At 44.1% G+C, this 16,783-nt stretch overlaps 1 protein-coding gene and 1 non-coding gene across 2 annotated transcripts; both read right to left on the reverse strand.

Annotated features, from left to right (window-relative positions):
* Positions 1-1,763: 1,763 nt before the first annotated feature.
* On the reverse strand, positions 1,764-6,813 carry pthlha (parathyroid hormone-like hormone a). The gene is made up of 4 exons (XM_070929204.1): positions 6,801-6,813; positions 6,443-6,558; positions 2,045-2,581; positions 1,764-1,921 (listed from the first exon to the last, which is right to left on the reverse strand). The coding sequence occupies exons 2-3, from the start codon at positions 6,547-6,549 to the stop codon at positions 2,068-2,070; spliced, it is 621 nt and encodes a 206-aa protein (XP_070785305.1). The 5' UTR covers positions 6,550-6,558; positions 6,801-6,813; the 3' UTR covers positions 1,764-1,921; positions 2,045-2,067.
* trnat-ugu (transfer RNA threonine (anticodon UGU)) lies at positions 3,392-3,464 on the reverse strand. Its single transcript has one exon. It is a non-coding gene; the product is annotated as a tRNA-Thr (tRNA).
* Positions 6,814-16,783: the final 9,970 nt, after the last annotated feature.

A 16,783-nucleotide genomic window follows, 5' to 3' on the forward strand; every position in this document is an offset into this window, starting at 1 on the left:
GCTCTATTGAGTGGAAAGCTGTAATTTTCTTTCCTGCTGTCTGTGCAGACGTTTAAAAAAACCAGCTCTCGGCTGATGGGGACAGTTTCCTGGTGGGCAGCTGATGTTGATTAGACGTTAGTTGGACGGACTGCAGGACTGATGAAAACCTGCAGTCCAAATAGGTCGATTCCAGGCTTCATGTGTGTCCTGATGTTAAACCACGGGGACATTTTAAGCTGCTCTGCCGCCTCTCTGGTTTGACTTTAGGACAAAGAAAGACGCTCCTTCTAACTGCAGAACCTGCCTGAGAATCCTCCTGTTTTTAACTTTCCTTCAGTGTCTCAGTGATCAGTGATGGTTGTCTGTCCGTCCATGAGGACGCTGCAGACAGGAGCTGCTAACAGCTGATTCAGCTGCTGTAATCTACTCAAACCTACATGTGAGTATGAGTTAATAACACATTCATGACGTGAGCACGTTGTGTCTAACAATGAGCCAACGGCACTATAACAAGAACACTGGGTCCAAACTGCCCACTGGTTAACCCTGCTGTAGTGCATTTGTTTGGGGGGCTAATTTAAAGGCTATTAAAGTGGGATGGGGTTATTAAGTGTATTAAATACACAGACTGATGCACTAGCATTATTGCTGAGTGATGTGTTTCAGTCTGGAAACATGTTTCAGTCCAGCTTTTAGTTTTTGTTCAGCTTCAGTGGAAACTTTGGTGTTTCTGAACCAGCATGACTCAGCCTGATGAAACCAGAGCGACTTCCAGGACGAAGGATGTTTGGAGCCTCAGAGGAGCTGAGAGTCTGCTGAGGCTGAAGTTAGTCCCACATAGAAACTGTAAATGAATACCCATCAGATTCAGTTTCAGTAATCCACTAATAGTTGCAGCTCATTTGAATTTGTCTGCTCTTTGTTGGCCAAACATCAGTTGATGCAGTTTTCAGTGAAGGATTTGAGTTATTCCACCTCCTGACTGGAGATCAGTAGAGATAATCTGCCTACCAGTTTCCAGGAGAGTTGAAGAACTTGTTGACAAGAGACATTTTTGTGATATTTTGAGGCTTAAACAAGTTGCAACCTAAGAGGGCCCAGGAAAGAACCTGGGGGGACGCCACAAGACAGAACTGCAGGACTTTAGAAGCCAGCTGTTCGGCCCCCTACTGTGAATCTATGCATTCATATTACCAATAATGGGACAAAGTGACATCAAAGACACAGGAGACTGCGAGGAGGATACTGTCAAATGTTTAATCCGTTCAGTACAGGGTGTTTATCTCAGTGCAAGTGCCAAAAACAACAATATCGAGCCGTGTTTGGTTTATGTACAAATATGGACTTTGGCATTGAGAAGCAGAGCGGGCCGTGGAGGAGACGGAGACACTGAAGGCAGCGGGAGGGTCGAACACAAGAGTGAGACAACAAACAGCTTCAATCAGAGCCGGAAACGTCCGAAAAAACAGCAGCAAAGAAACAAAAAACTGGACGTCTGAAGGAGAGCGAAAGGTCAAGAATCAAAGAGTGACGACCGTCGTTTTTTCTTCATTTCAATCAACCACAAAAACAATGAACAAAATTAATGGTATATATATTTATATTTATATATCTAAAGTGCAATATGGTACAAAAATATAGAAGGTCAGCAGCACCTCGATACATTTACAAAATAAATACACCATTCAACAAAATAAATTACCGCCAAAACAATCTGACATAATTGGAATAAAAAAAAGAAAAAAGCAAGGATTCACAAAGATTAAAATCTGTTGCCTCACAGAGCATCAAATACGTTTTTTTTTTTTATCATATTCTGCTATTTATTCTGCTATATTTAGAATATTTACAGACAATAAATATTTTCCAATTTCTTTCCAAACAATCACTATTACAGAAGACTGTAACACGAGTATTTAGGAGTCCACAGCAACTGTTTCTGGAAGACAAAGACGGGGAGACACATTAGTTCAGAGGTTCAGCTTTATGTCTTAAATGAATTCACATGAAACACACTTTGACATTAACAGCAGATAATATCAGGACACAAACTGTGACTCACCTGCGTCAGAGACTGACAGCGTTTTAAAGCAGCGCCCTCTGCAGGCCCAGCAGAGACCTCCACTCCAGGTGGAGTCCACTCCCGGGTTCTTCCTCCAGCCTCCACCCCAACGAACGCGCCCTCCTCTTCCTCTTCTCTCCTTCCCGCCTCTTCCCGGACCTCCCTTTCTTCTTCTTCTTGCCGGGGGCTTTCAGCACGCCGTCCTTGTAGGTCTGAGACTTGTTGGTCTCCTGCGGCAGGTTGGTGCCCTCCTCCTCCTCCAGCCTGAAGCTGATGGGGAGGTTCTTGGTTCCTCCAGGGGGTTTGGAGTGCAGGGTGCTGCCGGTGGTGCTCAGGTTGATGCCCAGGCTGACCGCCGGGAGCCCGACGCCGGCGCCGCTGCTGCTCCCGCCTCCGCCGGTGGTCCGGACCGGGAGGTCACGTATCTCCGCCGTGTGGACCTCGTCCAGAAGCTCCTGCAGCCACATGCGACGCTTAAACTCCTGCAGCGCGCGGCCTTTGTCGTGCATCAGCTGAGCGTGAGTCACAGACCGTTTTCTGTAAAAACAACAGAATATTTGTTCCAGTTAGACTTTCACTTTTACATATTTCAAATATACAGAATGTAGTACATTTACCTCCTACTGAGAGAAGTACTTCAGAAGTGTAAAAATACTTCTTTACAAGTACACGTCCTGCATTTAAATGTTATAAATGCATGAGAACAGATAGTCCCATTTGTTCCTCATGGCTGAACTTGACACCAAACAAGAATGTGGATTTGGGAAGTTCCCTGGTTTGACCAGCAGATGGCAGCAGAAGCAGGAGAAAGAGAGTGAGACCAGCAGTTTTCCAATAACTCCGCGTTGCATCCGAGCAGAGAGACGACATGATTCATGGAACCGCAGGAGCTGAACTTGTTTCCAGGGTTGTTAAAACTGATACCAAAGATCTCCACCCTGCATGAGGAGGTCCAGATGAGTTTTCTCCTCTTTTTCTTTTCACAGGAAAAAGCCAGTTTTCCTTTTGATTGTTCATTAATACGATCGAGGCACTTGTGAGCAAAGCAAAAGCTTTGGCGCATCACTTCTCATGAATATGGATGTAAAGTGACAGATTCATGGCGCTCAGACCCCGAGGGATGAAAAACTAATTCCACAAAAAGAAGAAAGTAACAGAAAGACTTGGGGCCAAACTGTGATTTCTGCATTTTAAATGAAACTGTCTTCAGAGCAGATCCTGTCAGGTGGTGTCAGGTCCACAGAGGGAGCTTCTGATGATGTGACGTGATCGCTGAGAGTTCATGACAGCTGGTGTGTCTCAGTTGTTCAAGAGTTCAGGCTGAATTTCATTTCTTAAAACATATGAAGGCCCCAGCGAGATTTGAACTCGCGACCCCTGGTTTACAAGACCAGTGCTCTAACCCCTGAGCTATGGAGCCCTGCTATGCTTTTCACAGTGGACAAGCAGTACACCAAATAACCACACGGTGACACCAAATCTTCACCAAACTTCATTGAACTTTGCTACATTTTGGAGATGAATTATGACGCTGCAGATTAAAGTTTGCCTCAGAGGGACCAGCAGTGACCAATGGAGCCCTGGCACAAGAAGGCCACATGGTGGCGCTATCAACACAGCAAACAAAAGAAAACACACCAAACTTCATTGAAATGTGTTGTGTTTTTGAGATGTCTTCATTGCCCTTCAAACAAAAGCATCTGCAACTAAAAACAGCCAAACAGGACTGAAAGCATACATTAACCTGCTTGTTGGCAGATATCAAATATATAGAGTTTAGAGTGTAGAGACAAAAATATAGTTAGATTAAAACAACACTGGAGTTTAACAAAGTTTTAAGGCAGACGAAGAAGAAGAAGAAGAAGAAGAAGAGGAGGAGCTCCAGCTCTTCATCAGTGCTGATTCTGCCCAGATGGGACGACCTGTTATCTTTCCAGATGCAGAAGGATTCAGGCTTTGCTTTGCCGCGGTGTCGCGTTACTCAGAGTCTTAACTCTTAGAAAAACAGAGAGGCAGAGGGCACGGCTCGAAGCCTGGGAACCACCGAGCACCAACGCCGGCCAAACACTTCAGGTGTCTGAGCACACAAACACGCCGGCTTCAATGGCCGACACCGGCGGCTGATTAGCTGTCAGTTTCCCATCATGCCCCCCCCCTCTTTGGAGAGGTCAGTTTGATCTGGAGGGCGTGCAGCTCCACAGAACTCCTTAGAAAGTATTCAGACTTTGATTTGGTCTCAAACTGAAGCCTGTCGAGCAGCAAAATACTAAAAGCTAAAGAAAGGAAGTCATTTCGCCCGATGAAACCAGCCGTTCTCATTCAGCTCCCCCAAGGTGGAACTGTATTTTTCTGCCGAATAATAATAATATCCTGAACAAAACTCGCCTCCCAAACACAGAGGGAGCCCCAGAGAGCAGCTTTTGTTTATATGCATACAGATATTTCCTGTAAATCGCAGCCTAAAGAGAAGAAACCACAGTCCCTGGGAGAACTGGTCTTTGAAAGGTGATCCGGCTCTGTTTTGACCTTTAATGAAGCTCACATCAAACAGTTTCCAGCCCTGAAACATCCTGAGGTGGCAGCGCTCCAGCGCTCCCCGTCCTACCTGAAGTTAATTGTTTCTCTCTGTGGGAGGGGAATGAAAGACGGAGCGTGTTTCCTAAAACCAGCACTGTGTCATTTCCCAGCGCTGCTCTGGCTCGCGCTCAAATGTTTGTCGGTTCAATTCCCGAAGCTCCGGAGCCTCAGACATCAGCTGCTGTGTCAGGGTTGAACTGGGAGGATGCTCGGCCCCGATGTTCGTTCATAATGGAAACCACTGCAGCTCTGGTTACTGTTCTCAAACGGGGGGGGGGGGTCTGATCCTGGAGGCTCTCTAACTTCATTTACATGCATCGTGTTGCTGCAGCGCCACCTACAGGCATGTGTCAGGATCACTGAGTTCTTAGAGCACCTGAAGGCCTCACGAGTCCTGGTCTAACCTGAGCCATGGAGCCTGACCTGCAGGGCCACGCCCACAGCACTCAGCAAACAGTCAGGACACAACAGCTGATCAGCTGATGATCAGCTGATGATCAGATCCTGACTTCAATCTGAATCTCATCATTTCACTGACGCTGCTTGTCTTTAACATTTGAGCATTTTGGCTTCTTTTGTCAATCTGAACCGAAATGTAGGCGACAGGAGTATTTATGGCTGCAACTATCGATTAATCTGACAGTTATTTTCTTGATTAATTGATAATAATAATAATAATAAAACCTCAAAACGGTGAAAAATGTCCATCACAATATCTTCACAAAACCTCAAAACATCCAGTTCACTGTGATATAAGACCAAGAGAAGCAGCAAATCTAGAAACATCAAATGTTTAAGTGATTTTTACTTAAAAATATGACTTAAACAATTCATCAAAAATCAAAACAACAGTGAGCTGATCTTCTTCAGATCTACTAATTCAATAATCGACCAATCGTTGCAGCTCTGTCAGTATTAGTAGTAGTACGATTCCCTCTCTGAGTTTTTAGCTGACTCTAATTTCTTGAATCCTAAAATCAGCCTTTTTCTGCTGGAAGGCCACAGCAGCAGATGAAGGAGGGTCAGAGGTCGCCAGCTCCCACCGCTGTGTGATTTCTACCTCACGGTTTTCATCGCGCCCCTGTTTTCCTTTCCACTCAGGTGGCGTTAACCCCCCGTCCCAAAATCCTATTAAGTGCACATCACACAGCGGCTGTAGCTCCATTTCCCCTGACACGAGCAGAACCGGCCCCCCACGCTCCCGGAGACACGTGGAAACTGTGGAAGCACTTTTCAGACGAGAGTTCATCAGGCAGCGAGAAGTTTAGAGGAGAAACTCCTGCCTGCCTTTAGATCGTCTTCCCTCCGTTTCATTCAAGTCTGATGACGGTGTCATCTTTCCAACGCTCTCTGAGGGCGTTTAGCCTTCTGAGAGAACATTTATTCTGTTTGGCATCAAACACCTCAGCAGGAGCGGCAGGTTTGCTTTGGTCCACGGCCGAGCCGAACATCAGCATTATTCACTTCCCTCCCTCGTGTTGGGAAGCTCGGAGGACAGAGGACGGAATCGTCCCGTCTGAGTCCTGGACGGAAAGACTCGGGCTGCTGGGAGTTTATCTGCTTTAGGTAAACACACAGGTGGGCGACGGCTAACTAAACAGCTGCCGGCACGTTTCACAAATGAACACATTTTCCAGCCTCTGCTCGCCCACCATGTGTGTGTGTGTGTGTGTGTGTGTGTGTGTGTGGGGGGGGGGGGCTGGAAATAAATGAAAAGAAATGTGCAAATATGGAAAAAAAAAAGACGATCTGGGAGTTTGAGATTGGGATTGAGGAGCACAGACTGAAGTGAAGACAGAGTCAAGAGGAACGCAGACTTACATTCTGTTGCTCAGGGCATCGATCGGACGCCCAAAGTGCGGCACCGGAGAGCAGAGGAGGAACAGAGCGAAGCACCACTGCTGCAGGACTCTCCTGGAGCAGAACATCTCGAGTTTCTGCAAAGAAACACACCAACGCATCAACAACCGGAGCTGAAAGCTTCGTGTCATCCCTGAACACCTCTAACTTACGATCCTCCATCTACCAGCCCGCCAGCTGAAACAGACCCAGCTGCTGAAATGATTCACTTCACAGAAACCAGTCCAGCATGTTTCAGAGCGCCGTCCACATGAAGCCACAACAAAGCTGAAATTAAACAAACCAAAACAAAAGAAGAAGAGTTAAGGGGGAAACTTACGTTCCCACAGCAGCGTCTGTCCCACACGGAAAAGATAAAGTAACAGAAAGAAAAAGAATTCACTTATGTCCTTTCTCAAACTTTCCAGTCAGACTTTCCACCAGCAACAAAGGACGTCTCAGGAGACACAATCCAGGTGAAGACACCTTGGGGGAAAAAAAATCCCCACGAGCCAAAACATCCAGGAGTTCAGTTTCTTATTGAAGTTCCTCAGTTTAAACTCCTTAAAGTGGAGAAGAAGAAGTCCAGCTGCAGCTCCAGCAGTCCTCCAGGTGTCCTGCAGTTCAAGGTGAGCGTTAGAGTGACGGCAGGGCAGCCAGCGGCGGGACGAGCTGAGGCTGCGCTGCTGCTGCTGCTGCTGCTGCTGCTGCTGCGGCTGCTGCAGGTCGATCTGATGGGAATGTTTGCTGCATGCTGCCTGAGGAGGTCAGAGGCGAAGAGAAGGGGAGGGCCTCCAGGAGGCCGCCGCCCACTTCATGAGGAGGAGGCAGACAGCAAACAGAGAAGAAGAAACGGCAGGAAGGTGGCACTCGAGCAGCACAGAGAGTCGACCTGACACCACAGCTGGATCTACGGAGGCCCGTTAGTGCCAAAAATACTGTACGTTCTCTTGAGTTTAATGTTTCAGTGTCGAGGCTGAGAAAATAACGTAAAGACAACAAGTCAACAACAAAAACTAGGAAAATGACAAAAGACAAGAAGCAAAAAACAACAAGACAAAACAAAGAAAATGACAACAAAAGACAAAAAAACAAAGGCGACCATTAAGGTTAAAAAAAATAAAGAGCTATGAGGGGTGATTAGTGCCAAAACTAAAACCTACAGTCCTCTTGTTTGTCCTTATGTTCAGGTTGACTGTTGTTATAAAGTATTTAAGCTGAAAAACAGCTGTTGATACTGCATGTAATTATCTACACATCCTTTTGATATTTGGTATTTATCTAAAGAGTGTTTGTGTATTAAGGTGCTACATAAATAATAATTATTATTATTATCATTACTAAGATAAGACAAAGATAAAGACAACAAACAAAAACAAAGAAAATTAGTTTTAGTAGTTATTGAAACAATACTTTTTTGTGATACCTTACTGTGAGAAATATAAATGTTTCCCTACAAATCCATTTGTAATTTAACTCATAAAATCAAAGGTGTCTAATGTTAAATGTCTAAACTTCATCTTATTGAATTACTTTTAGTTGAAACTTACAGAAACTCACTGCATTCACCAAAGAACAGAAACACTTTCTCATAATTATGGTTCTGTATCTCATATTAATAACTTTTAATCTTATAAATACAAGAAACAAAATATGTAGCTTATAATTACAATATGGGGATATTGTTGCAATGCAGTTCTTCCATTGAAACTCACAGTGAATTATTTTAATGGTTTTGATGGACTCTTATTAAGACCATGGTGTAAAGAAACGGAATCTATGTATTTAGTTTTTCCTGATTTAGTAAATATTATCAATACAATATATAATGTACGAGAAAACGGATTTCTTTTACCTTACAGAATAAGAGAATTGAATGGCACTCGTATCGGCTCGTATCTTGGTAGATTTTGCAGATGCCTTTGTCATGGCACTAAGACTCGGAGGTATTTCCTGTGTGAAGCTCTTGCTGTGTGATTCACAGTGACAGCTGGTTTGAGTGGGTGAGCAGTGACTCTGGGCCATTGCTGGCCTTTATACGCCCAGTCAGGTGCTCTGTCTCAGGTGATGAAGTCTGATCTGTCAGTAAGGTCAACATGTGCAGAGACGTGCAGCATGAAAACACAAAAACAAAACTCCACACAGAGTGACGGCCGCTTAGAACAATTTCAAGACGTAAAAAACGTCACTTTGAGTATCTGTCGTGAAAAGTTTAGAGAACAGTGAAGCGCTGGGTAATCTTCTGAAACAGACAGAGGCACAAACATGAAAGACCTCCAGGAGAGTCACGTGATCAGGAAGTACTTTCTAAACATGGATGACGTAATTAAGCTGCGAGTTCGAGATAACAACATTGGCTGCTCTCGTCTTCCGTAAAAAGCAGCAGAGTCACGATGAAATTGAGTTTCGGTGATGAAAGTAGTTTTTTTCTGCTGGTCAATCTCTCTCAAGCTCTTCTACGATCTTTGCTGTGATCAGCTGAGTGTGTGACCTCCTCTACAGCCTCTAACATGCACAACGGATGATTCCACACGACTGGACATACATTTCTACCTTCTGCACGAGAGGATGGGAAGCGTTCGTGATGCACACGAGCATCAGCAGAGACGCTCCGATCGCAGTTAATTAACTGTTATCGTCTTCAACATCATTACGTTCGATCGCAGGAATCTGATCTGATCATGTTCAGTTTGTGGTTTGAGGATCAAACAGCTTCAGACCACCAACACTGCCCCTGCTCTTTGGCTCAGCTTGCTCTTATGTAACCTCTGTGATGTAAAATCTAACTTGGCAATGTTACTAACCTTTAGGAGGACCAGACCAGACCAGACCAGAACCCGGTCACACCAAAACATTACAGCAACACTCATGTACGCCACCGAGCGTGACGTTTACTGACAGGAGGTGAATCAACCAATCGTGTGCGTGACCTTTGGTTACCCACAACACCCTTTTCTGCCTCGATGTGCGAGATGTTTACCTGTAACTCAGTACATTTACATTTATAAGTGCTGCACTTAAGTACATTTTTTAGGTACTTGTACTTCATCTCAGAGGAAAATATTTTACAGTTTGCTGCACTACATTTATTTGTTTCTGTAGATTCACATTAATAATACAAAATATTAATATAATACAAATAAATGGATTATTATAAGTTAAGATAAAACTTTATTGACCATCACCAGCTGCATTAATGCATCAAAAATTACAATCTAATAATATAATATATATTATTCTGCATAATGGGTACTTTTACTTTTGGCACTTTAAGTAAAGTTTCGACTGAAATGTCTTCAGGACGGGAAGCAGCTGCTCTTTAAAGCCTCCGTGTGGGATTTTAAAAGTCGTGACTTTGGTGACTCCTACTGGCAGCATTAAGAAAGACGCTGCTTTATGAATACAGGCTGAAGATGAACGGGCTGACAGCGACACTCACTGCACCAAAAGTCCCATTTAGTTTCAAAAGACGTATCCGAATAATTTGTGTCGAATAATGACATGGTGTCTTTCAGTAAAGCATGTGATTTTCCTGAGTTAACCTCCACACATGGGAACCCTCAGTCCTTCTAAAGAGCAAACAACAGTAAGTCAGACAAACACTGCGGGCAGCAGCGCCATCCCCTCCACTGCTCTGACTGACACGTGTTGAAATATCAGAAATGTGTTCCAGCTGTCGCCTCCGACGATTAAAAACAGACCTGCGAGAGAGAAAAGCAGCCCGGCACTCGGTCTTATCTCTCCGGCAGGACCCCGAAAAAATCTGTGTGGAAATCATTTGTGGGGGGAAATGTTTACACAAGCATGTGGCACCGACGTCTGGAGATTTATGTGTATGTCGTACGTTTTTTATATCTCAGCACCATGTGAATACTGAGTTTGAAGCATGTTTAGAAACAACAGACGTGTGATTAATGTTACTCACATTTTAGCCAGCTGACTTTTTTGTGATGCAGACTTCACACAAACTCTTCTTCTGCTGTGTTCAACTATAAATAAAATCAATCTGACTTTAAACTCCAGCAACAGTCTGAAGCCGCGCTTCCCAATCAGGGGTACTTGTACTTGTACTTGTACCCCTGAGGGTACGTCTGCAGTTACTAGAGGAAAGGTTGCAGAGGAGCTCAGCTGCAGCAGGTTCTAGTTTGTTGCTCCTTAAATCGGTGGCACTGTGCAGCAGGTGAGCACGACACCCGGACTAGCTCAAGTGGAAGTAGGACGAAAGCAGCCAAACCTAAATTCCAGGATCGCTATGACTTCTTTTATATAACTAAACCTGCAATAACAACGTTTGGCCACTCGAGGGCAACAAAAACTGCAAACACAACATGAACACGTCGGCCTTTAAGTTGGTGAACATCCAGCAGCTACAGATCAACACGGTCCTCCATGTGGAGTCCTGTTTGAGTCTCCAGATGAATGAAGTCCAGTCTTCTCTCTCAGTTAGCTCTGGTTCTGGTCTCCTCCACCTCCAGAGGGAAACATCTGGCTCTTTAGCTGCTAAACGCTAACTGTCTGTATCTGGGCCGGACAGACAAACAAGGAGCTCCAGAGTCGGACCAGAATTCACTACGAGCTTTCACATTACAGCCATTTGATCCATTGTTGTTATATAAATAGAATAAATATTGATTATATCTGTTCAAAGTTGAAATCAATTGATATGAACACACTTGGAACCTGAGTGGTGGTGCTGGAGCTCGTGGTGCGTCGGTCCCACACTGCTGTGGTGGACCATGTCTTTAAAATAAGTCTGGACCTGGGTTTGTTTTGTACCGGGGCGAGGGTCAGCCCACTGCACGCTAACGTTACGGACGACCTCCTTCTGCAGATATAGATATTTATCAGGACTTCCCTGCAGTTTGTTCTCCGACTGAGTCGACTGAGTCGAGTCAGACTGTGTTTTCAATTTACTCAATTATCTGAAACATTCAGGCTTGGCGACTGCAGCCTATTGATGCGTCCTTGATTTTTACCCAGAAACAGCAGCTCCGCTGTAAAGGTCACTGTATGAACATGAAAAGCACACAATGAACACATTATTTGTTAAATAGGTCGGCTGCCAACACGAGGTCTGGATGCGGTGATGCAACAAACCTTTCTGCTGCTCTTTTCATTCATTAGGGGTTAAAAACTGAGTCCATTGTTCCTTTCCAAGTCATCGCTCGGTGCATAAAAAGGTTTTGATGATGAATGACTGGTGCCAGGGAGAATCATGGGAGTACTTTCCCCCCAGTTTGTCTGCAAATTAGTCAAGTTCCTTCCAGTTTATGAGCTCCTCTGGTTGGACTCGATTCAGGAACACAAAGTCCAGGCAGAGTTTTTGTACACTAGAACAAAAGGAGGAGTGTCGGGGATCAGCGGTGGGAAAGACTACCTGTCGGCGCCCCTCCCTCCTCCTCCGACGCCCACCTTGTGCAGCGCACTGGGCTGGAAAGAAAGATCTCATGAGCTTCTGCCCTGTGAAAGCTGCTTTACCTGCACGTAAACAGGTACCCGGAAAAAAAGCCCTTTCCTGGCAGCGGGCAGCATGTGGGGTCCCAGCCAGGAAAGCTGGTTTACATTCATAGAAAATTGCTGCGTCTTGGCAGAAAACGACACACAAAACAAATGTCCGCTTTTAATCTCTGCGACTGCACCCCCCGCCTCTCCCGCCTCTCCTTTTAAAAACAATTCTCCTCACAAAGGCTCGTACTGTTAGCGTCCCCCGGCCCCCCATCAGTGGTCCTGACTCCGTCCTGAGGCCCCCACGCTGTTCACTTCTCTGATAGGACGTTAACCCCGTCAGGTCTCAGCTGCCACCAACAAACCATTTCTCTTTATAAGAAGATGCAGATCCTGACCTTCAACAAACCACCGTCTTTACACTGGAGCTGAAATTATTAATCTATTAGTTATTATTATTAATTATTAATCTATTCTGAAAATTCACCTGCAACTACTTTGATAACTGATTTATTGTTTACTTTAGCCAAAAAGACGGATTGTGCATAAAACAAAGGGGAAATCTTTCAAATACCTTACTGATCTAATAATCTACACACAAGAAATTCAAACTGCCGCTGGGACGTACAGGGTGTGTTCGAGAACTGCACTGTTCCGACTCCCTTCACCACATTCGCAACATGGAAGCTGCAATAATCCCCCGTAATCTCAACATTTTACAAACAAGGAAACTAGAACGCTGAACTCACGACATCAGACCGTCTGAGGAGGAAGATGTGGAGGAACATCAACGGGAAAGGCTGCGGACTGTGAGCGCAACGTTAGCTTGTTGACACCTTGAGTGAAGCTAACGTCTATTCCACAATGTCGTTTAGGCTCAAAGTGATCCGGAACAAATCACGTGTCAGTTGTCATCTGCTGAAACTTCAGAAGCATCAGGAACCCATAAACCTCTAAATGTGATTCTTCAAGTCCTAGTCCTCTAGTCCCTTAATGTGCAGGATTATCAGACCGGCTGCTAAAACAAACCTTAAATTCAGACTTTAACCATGTAAACAATTAAATCCATGTACAATGCACACGTATATACAGATACAACTCTGAGTAAATCCTGTTAATCTTGAATATAAGAGCAGATTTAGAAGAAGCACTTTGGTTTGTGAGAATCACATTAAGTTGTTTTTGTGACTATATATTCATCTGAATATGTTTAAGGGCTAAACGTTCTGCAGAGACTCCGTTTAATAGACGAGGAGGCAGTTTGTGCAGCAGCAGTAAATCTCAGAGGAGTTGAAGGAGGTGAAGAATGGAGGCCGGACGTGGAAAAGTGCGAGGAGGAGGAGGGAGCAGGGTGATGGATGATGATGATTGAGGGATGATGAAGAGACCATGAGACGTCTCATTCTCCTCTCAGGGGTGGCCTTCCTCTCTCTCATTTTAACCTCTGCTTTACCTCCTCCTCCTCCTCCTCCTCCTTCGCTCGGTGGCGACACATTTTAACGCAGGAATTCAGGAATGTAAGTTTTGGGGTTTTTGTTGCGATGGACAGAAACTCTGAAACTCACCATAAAGAAAAACTCCCTCTACTCCTCCTCCTCCTCCCTCCTTTTACTCTCATTCACACTATACAACTCACGCCCACCACAGCAGCACATGCTCCTCCACCGCTGTGCAACCACACCAGCTTCTTCTCTGCACTGAGAGCTGCAGCAGACGTGGTTTTGCTCGGCGGTCTGAACCTGTGACCATCTGACATAATATGAAAAGAGCTGCCCACAGAAACACAGAGTCACGCTGGGGTTCGTAGAGTCGCCTCATGCACAGATTGGCATTATATTTGTTTGGAATTATTTTAAAAATAAGCCAGTTTTAAATGAGGTAGTTCAGAGCTGCCTCTGTGGTTTGAAACTAGAATAGATAATAAATATAACAGCGCTATCAGTGCTGAGAATTATGAGTCAAGACAGAAAAGGTTTAAAAACACTAAAACTGTGAGTCAAAGACATGTCTTACATATTACAACGTATTCGAATGTGAAACATAAACAGTTCACTGCACTGAAAACCCTTTTTATTACTTTAAATGTGCTTTTGCAATATCGGGAAAATATCCTTATTAGTATTGTGATGTATTCTAATCATGTTGGCAAACGTAAACAAAGCTGATGTGAGTGACAGTAAAGTTAGGAGCTAATGTTTCCTTTAATTCTGCCCGTCGAATATTTAGTGTTAATATAAAAATGGATCACGACTTCGCCTTCATCAGTTGAAGCTAAACGTCTGTTTTCATTGATTTACTGTCTGAAGTCGACGACGTTATAAATAAGACAAAGTCGTCAGGAGCAGCAACGATAAGCTAAAGTTCTGTCTGCATGCTGCATATTAGCGTAGCATGAAGCTAACAGTACTCAGAGAGGAGGGGACGGCGCCTGCTGTCTGTCTCTGGGTGACTTTTGCAGATGTCACCAGATGGGTGCACATAATCTGCTGGTGTGTCACTCTTGGATCCCGCGAAGGCAATCACGTCCCTGCGCTCAATTAGAGCTGATTATGGTTAGCGCGGCGCTGCCAGCAAAGTGGATTAGAGTACGGAGAGGGACAGAAAGTGGTTTTGAGCAGTTTCGACTTGCTAAACATTTGTCATTTGCAGAAGTCTTTATGGGTTTGGGGTTATGGTTTGATTAGCAGAGACTCTGGAGATATTTAGACTCTTTATAAACATTTTTAGGCTAATAACACGGCTAATGATAACACGGCTAATAACCATCGTCTGTGTGTTTGAGTTGTTGGCAAAGACTGAGACGTGTCTGTCATGAAGCTGTAAAACCACTGCCCTCTTTTATTCTGGATTATATTAGAAGGACGGCTCAGCTAACGCCGACAGCTAACAAGCTAACGGAAAACTTGTTTTGGAGAAACACACAAAGATTTATACCAAACTTTATATAGTACGTCACTCCTTCCATCTTCCACCTTATAATCCTGTTTCACTGCTAGCTAGGGTTTAACCTCGTCTGTGACCATATATTAAATTAGCCTAGCTAACAATGCTAACCTCAGAGGACAATAACCAATGTTTATGTCAGATTATGTTTTGGATCTGTTCAAACTTGAAAAGAAAGATTATAATAAAACAAAACAAACCTATTGCTAATAAAACTTATCTTACCTTGAACTTTAAATCTTTGTATAACACCAATGGTTGCTACGTTAGCTTTCCTGCTAATTGCAGAGCTAATACTTGAATAGTCTAGATTTTAAAGCCCCCACATGTAGAAGCTTTATGATTCATTATCTTTGAAACAGTCCTGCTGCTGCAAACGTTCCAGTTTCTAAAACTCTCTATTTTATATATTGATAATACTTTTGGACAAAACAAGCAGTTTAAAGGCGTCACCTTTGGTTCTGGCATTTCATAGAATAAACAAGTACTCAGTTGGTCAGTTATGAACACAATCATTAGTTGCAGCCATGTTCAAGATCATCAAAGCGTGCTCCAAATGTTTCACAGTAAACTCGAAAGATAATCCAGATTCCTACAGTTCTACCCGTACTTTAACAAACTGCACCCACTTGGGTCCCAGTATCCGAGACCTGACCCGGGACCCACGTCAGGCCGAATCCATATTATATTCACTCTAATTCACTCTATTCGTTTATATATGCTTGATTTATCCTTGTGTCTTTATGGACGGGGTCTGACTGTCCTCAGGTCCCTTTTGGATCAGGTCTCTTTTTCTTTTCAACGTGTTGTAATATATTTAGAATTAAGTCAAAGAGTTGTAATGTTTTAAGAGTAAAGTCAACAACAAACAAGTTGTACTATTTGGAGAATAAAGTAAAAGTTTGCCCCCCCCCCCAAACAAAGATTAAGATGTTGCAAAGTCCACCAGCTCCTCCTCACAGTTTATATTTGTGCACACAAGAATGTGAACAATGGAACAAAACGTTTAACTTTGCCGGGCCGACTCACCTGTTTCAGAGTTCCTGGCTTCTTCTGAAAATCATCAATCCACTGAAGAGTTGTGAAAAATAATCAAAACTTCCTGAGTCCTCTCGTCACGAGTTGATTTCCTCCTGCTGCCGGAGAGTCTCTGCTCTCTCTGCTCAGCTGTGAAGGTTCGAAAAGCTTTTTAAGTAAAGCGAAGCCCTCCTGCTGACATCACAGGGTGGTCATCAGCATCATCACGGCAGCAGAAGAAGAATCCATGAAGCTGCGCAGTAATTAGATGGATGAACTTACTCACTCTATCTGTTCCTCCCTCCCTCCCACAGCCCCTTTCCTTCGTCCGTCCCTCACAAACACACCAACACACCAACACACAAACACACCAACACACCAACACACAAACACACCAACACACAAACACACCAACACACCAACACACAAACACACAAACACACAAACACACCACAACTTTAGTTCTTAATTCAGAGTCTAAACTGCCGACGCGTCACGTGACTGCTCTTCACCGTTTCAGGTCTAGATTTCGTGTTTTCCACCAGTTGTGGTTCTTGTGGTTTCTTCTTCTCTCTGTGTGACAGATGGATCCTCCTCGCAGTGTTTTTCACTCTGCTGCACGTCACTGAGGGACGGCAGTAAAACCTACATGTTAAATTCAACCTTAAAATGTTATTTCTACACCTACCTAAACTTTACTTGGGCAGATTAATGTCATAATTTAAAAGCCGATTAAGAAAACAGTGTTCACACGGAGCAGTCTGAGTTGGTGTTTTTGTCTATTTCGTCTCTGTTTTTGTCTCAATTTAATTCTACTCTATTAAGTGATGCCCCCCCCACCCCCCCTGCCAGACTTGTGTTGAAAACATGGTAGTAGTGGTTTTGTTCGCCACGCCTTCCCCTGCCCGCGCCGTGTCC

Source organism: Enoplosus armatus, chromosome 22 (assembly GCF_043641665.1).
Source record: "Enoplosus armatus isolate fEnoArm2 chromosome 22, fEnoArm2.hap1, whole genome shotgun sequence".
Taxonomy (NCBI): domain Eukaryota; kingdom Metazoa; phylum Chordata; class Actinopteri; order Centrarchiformes; family Enoplosidae; genus Enoplosus; species Enoplosus armatus.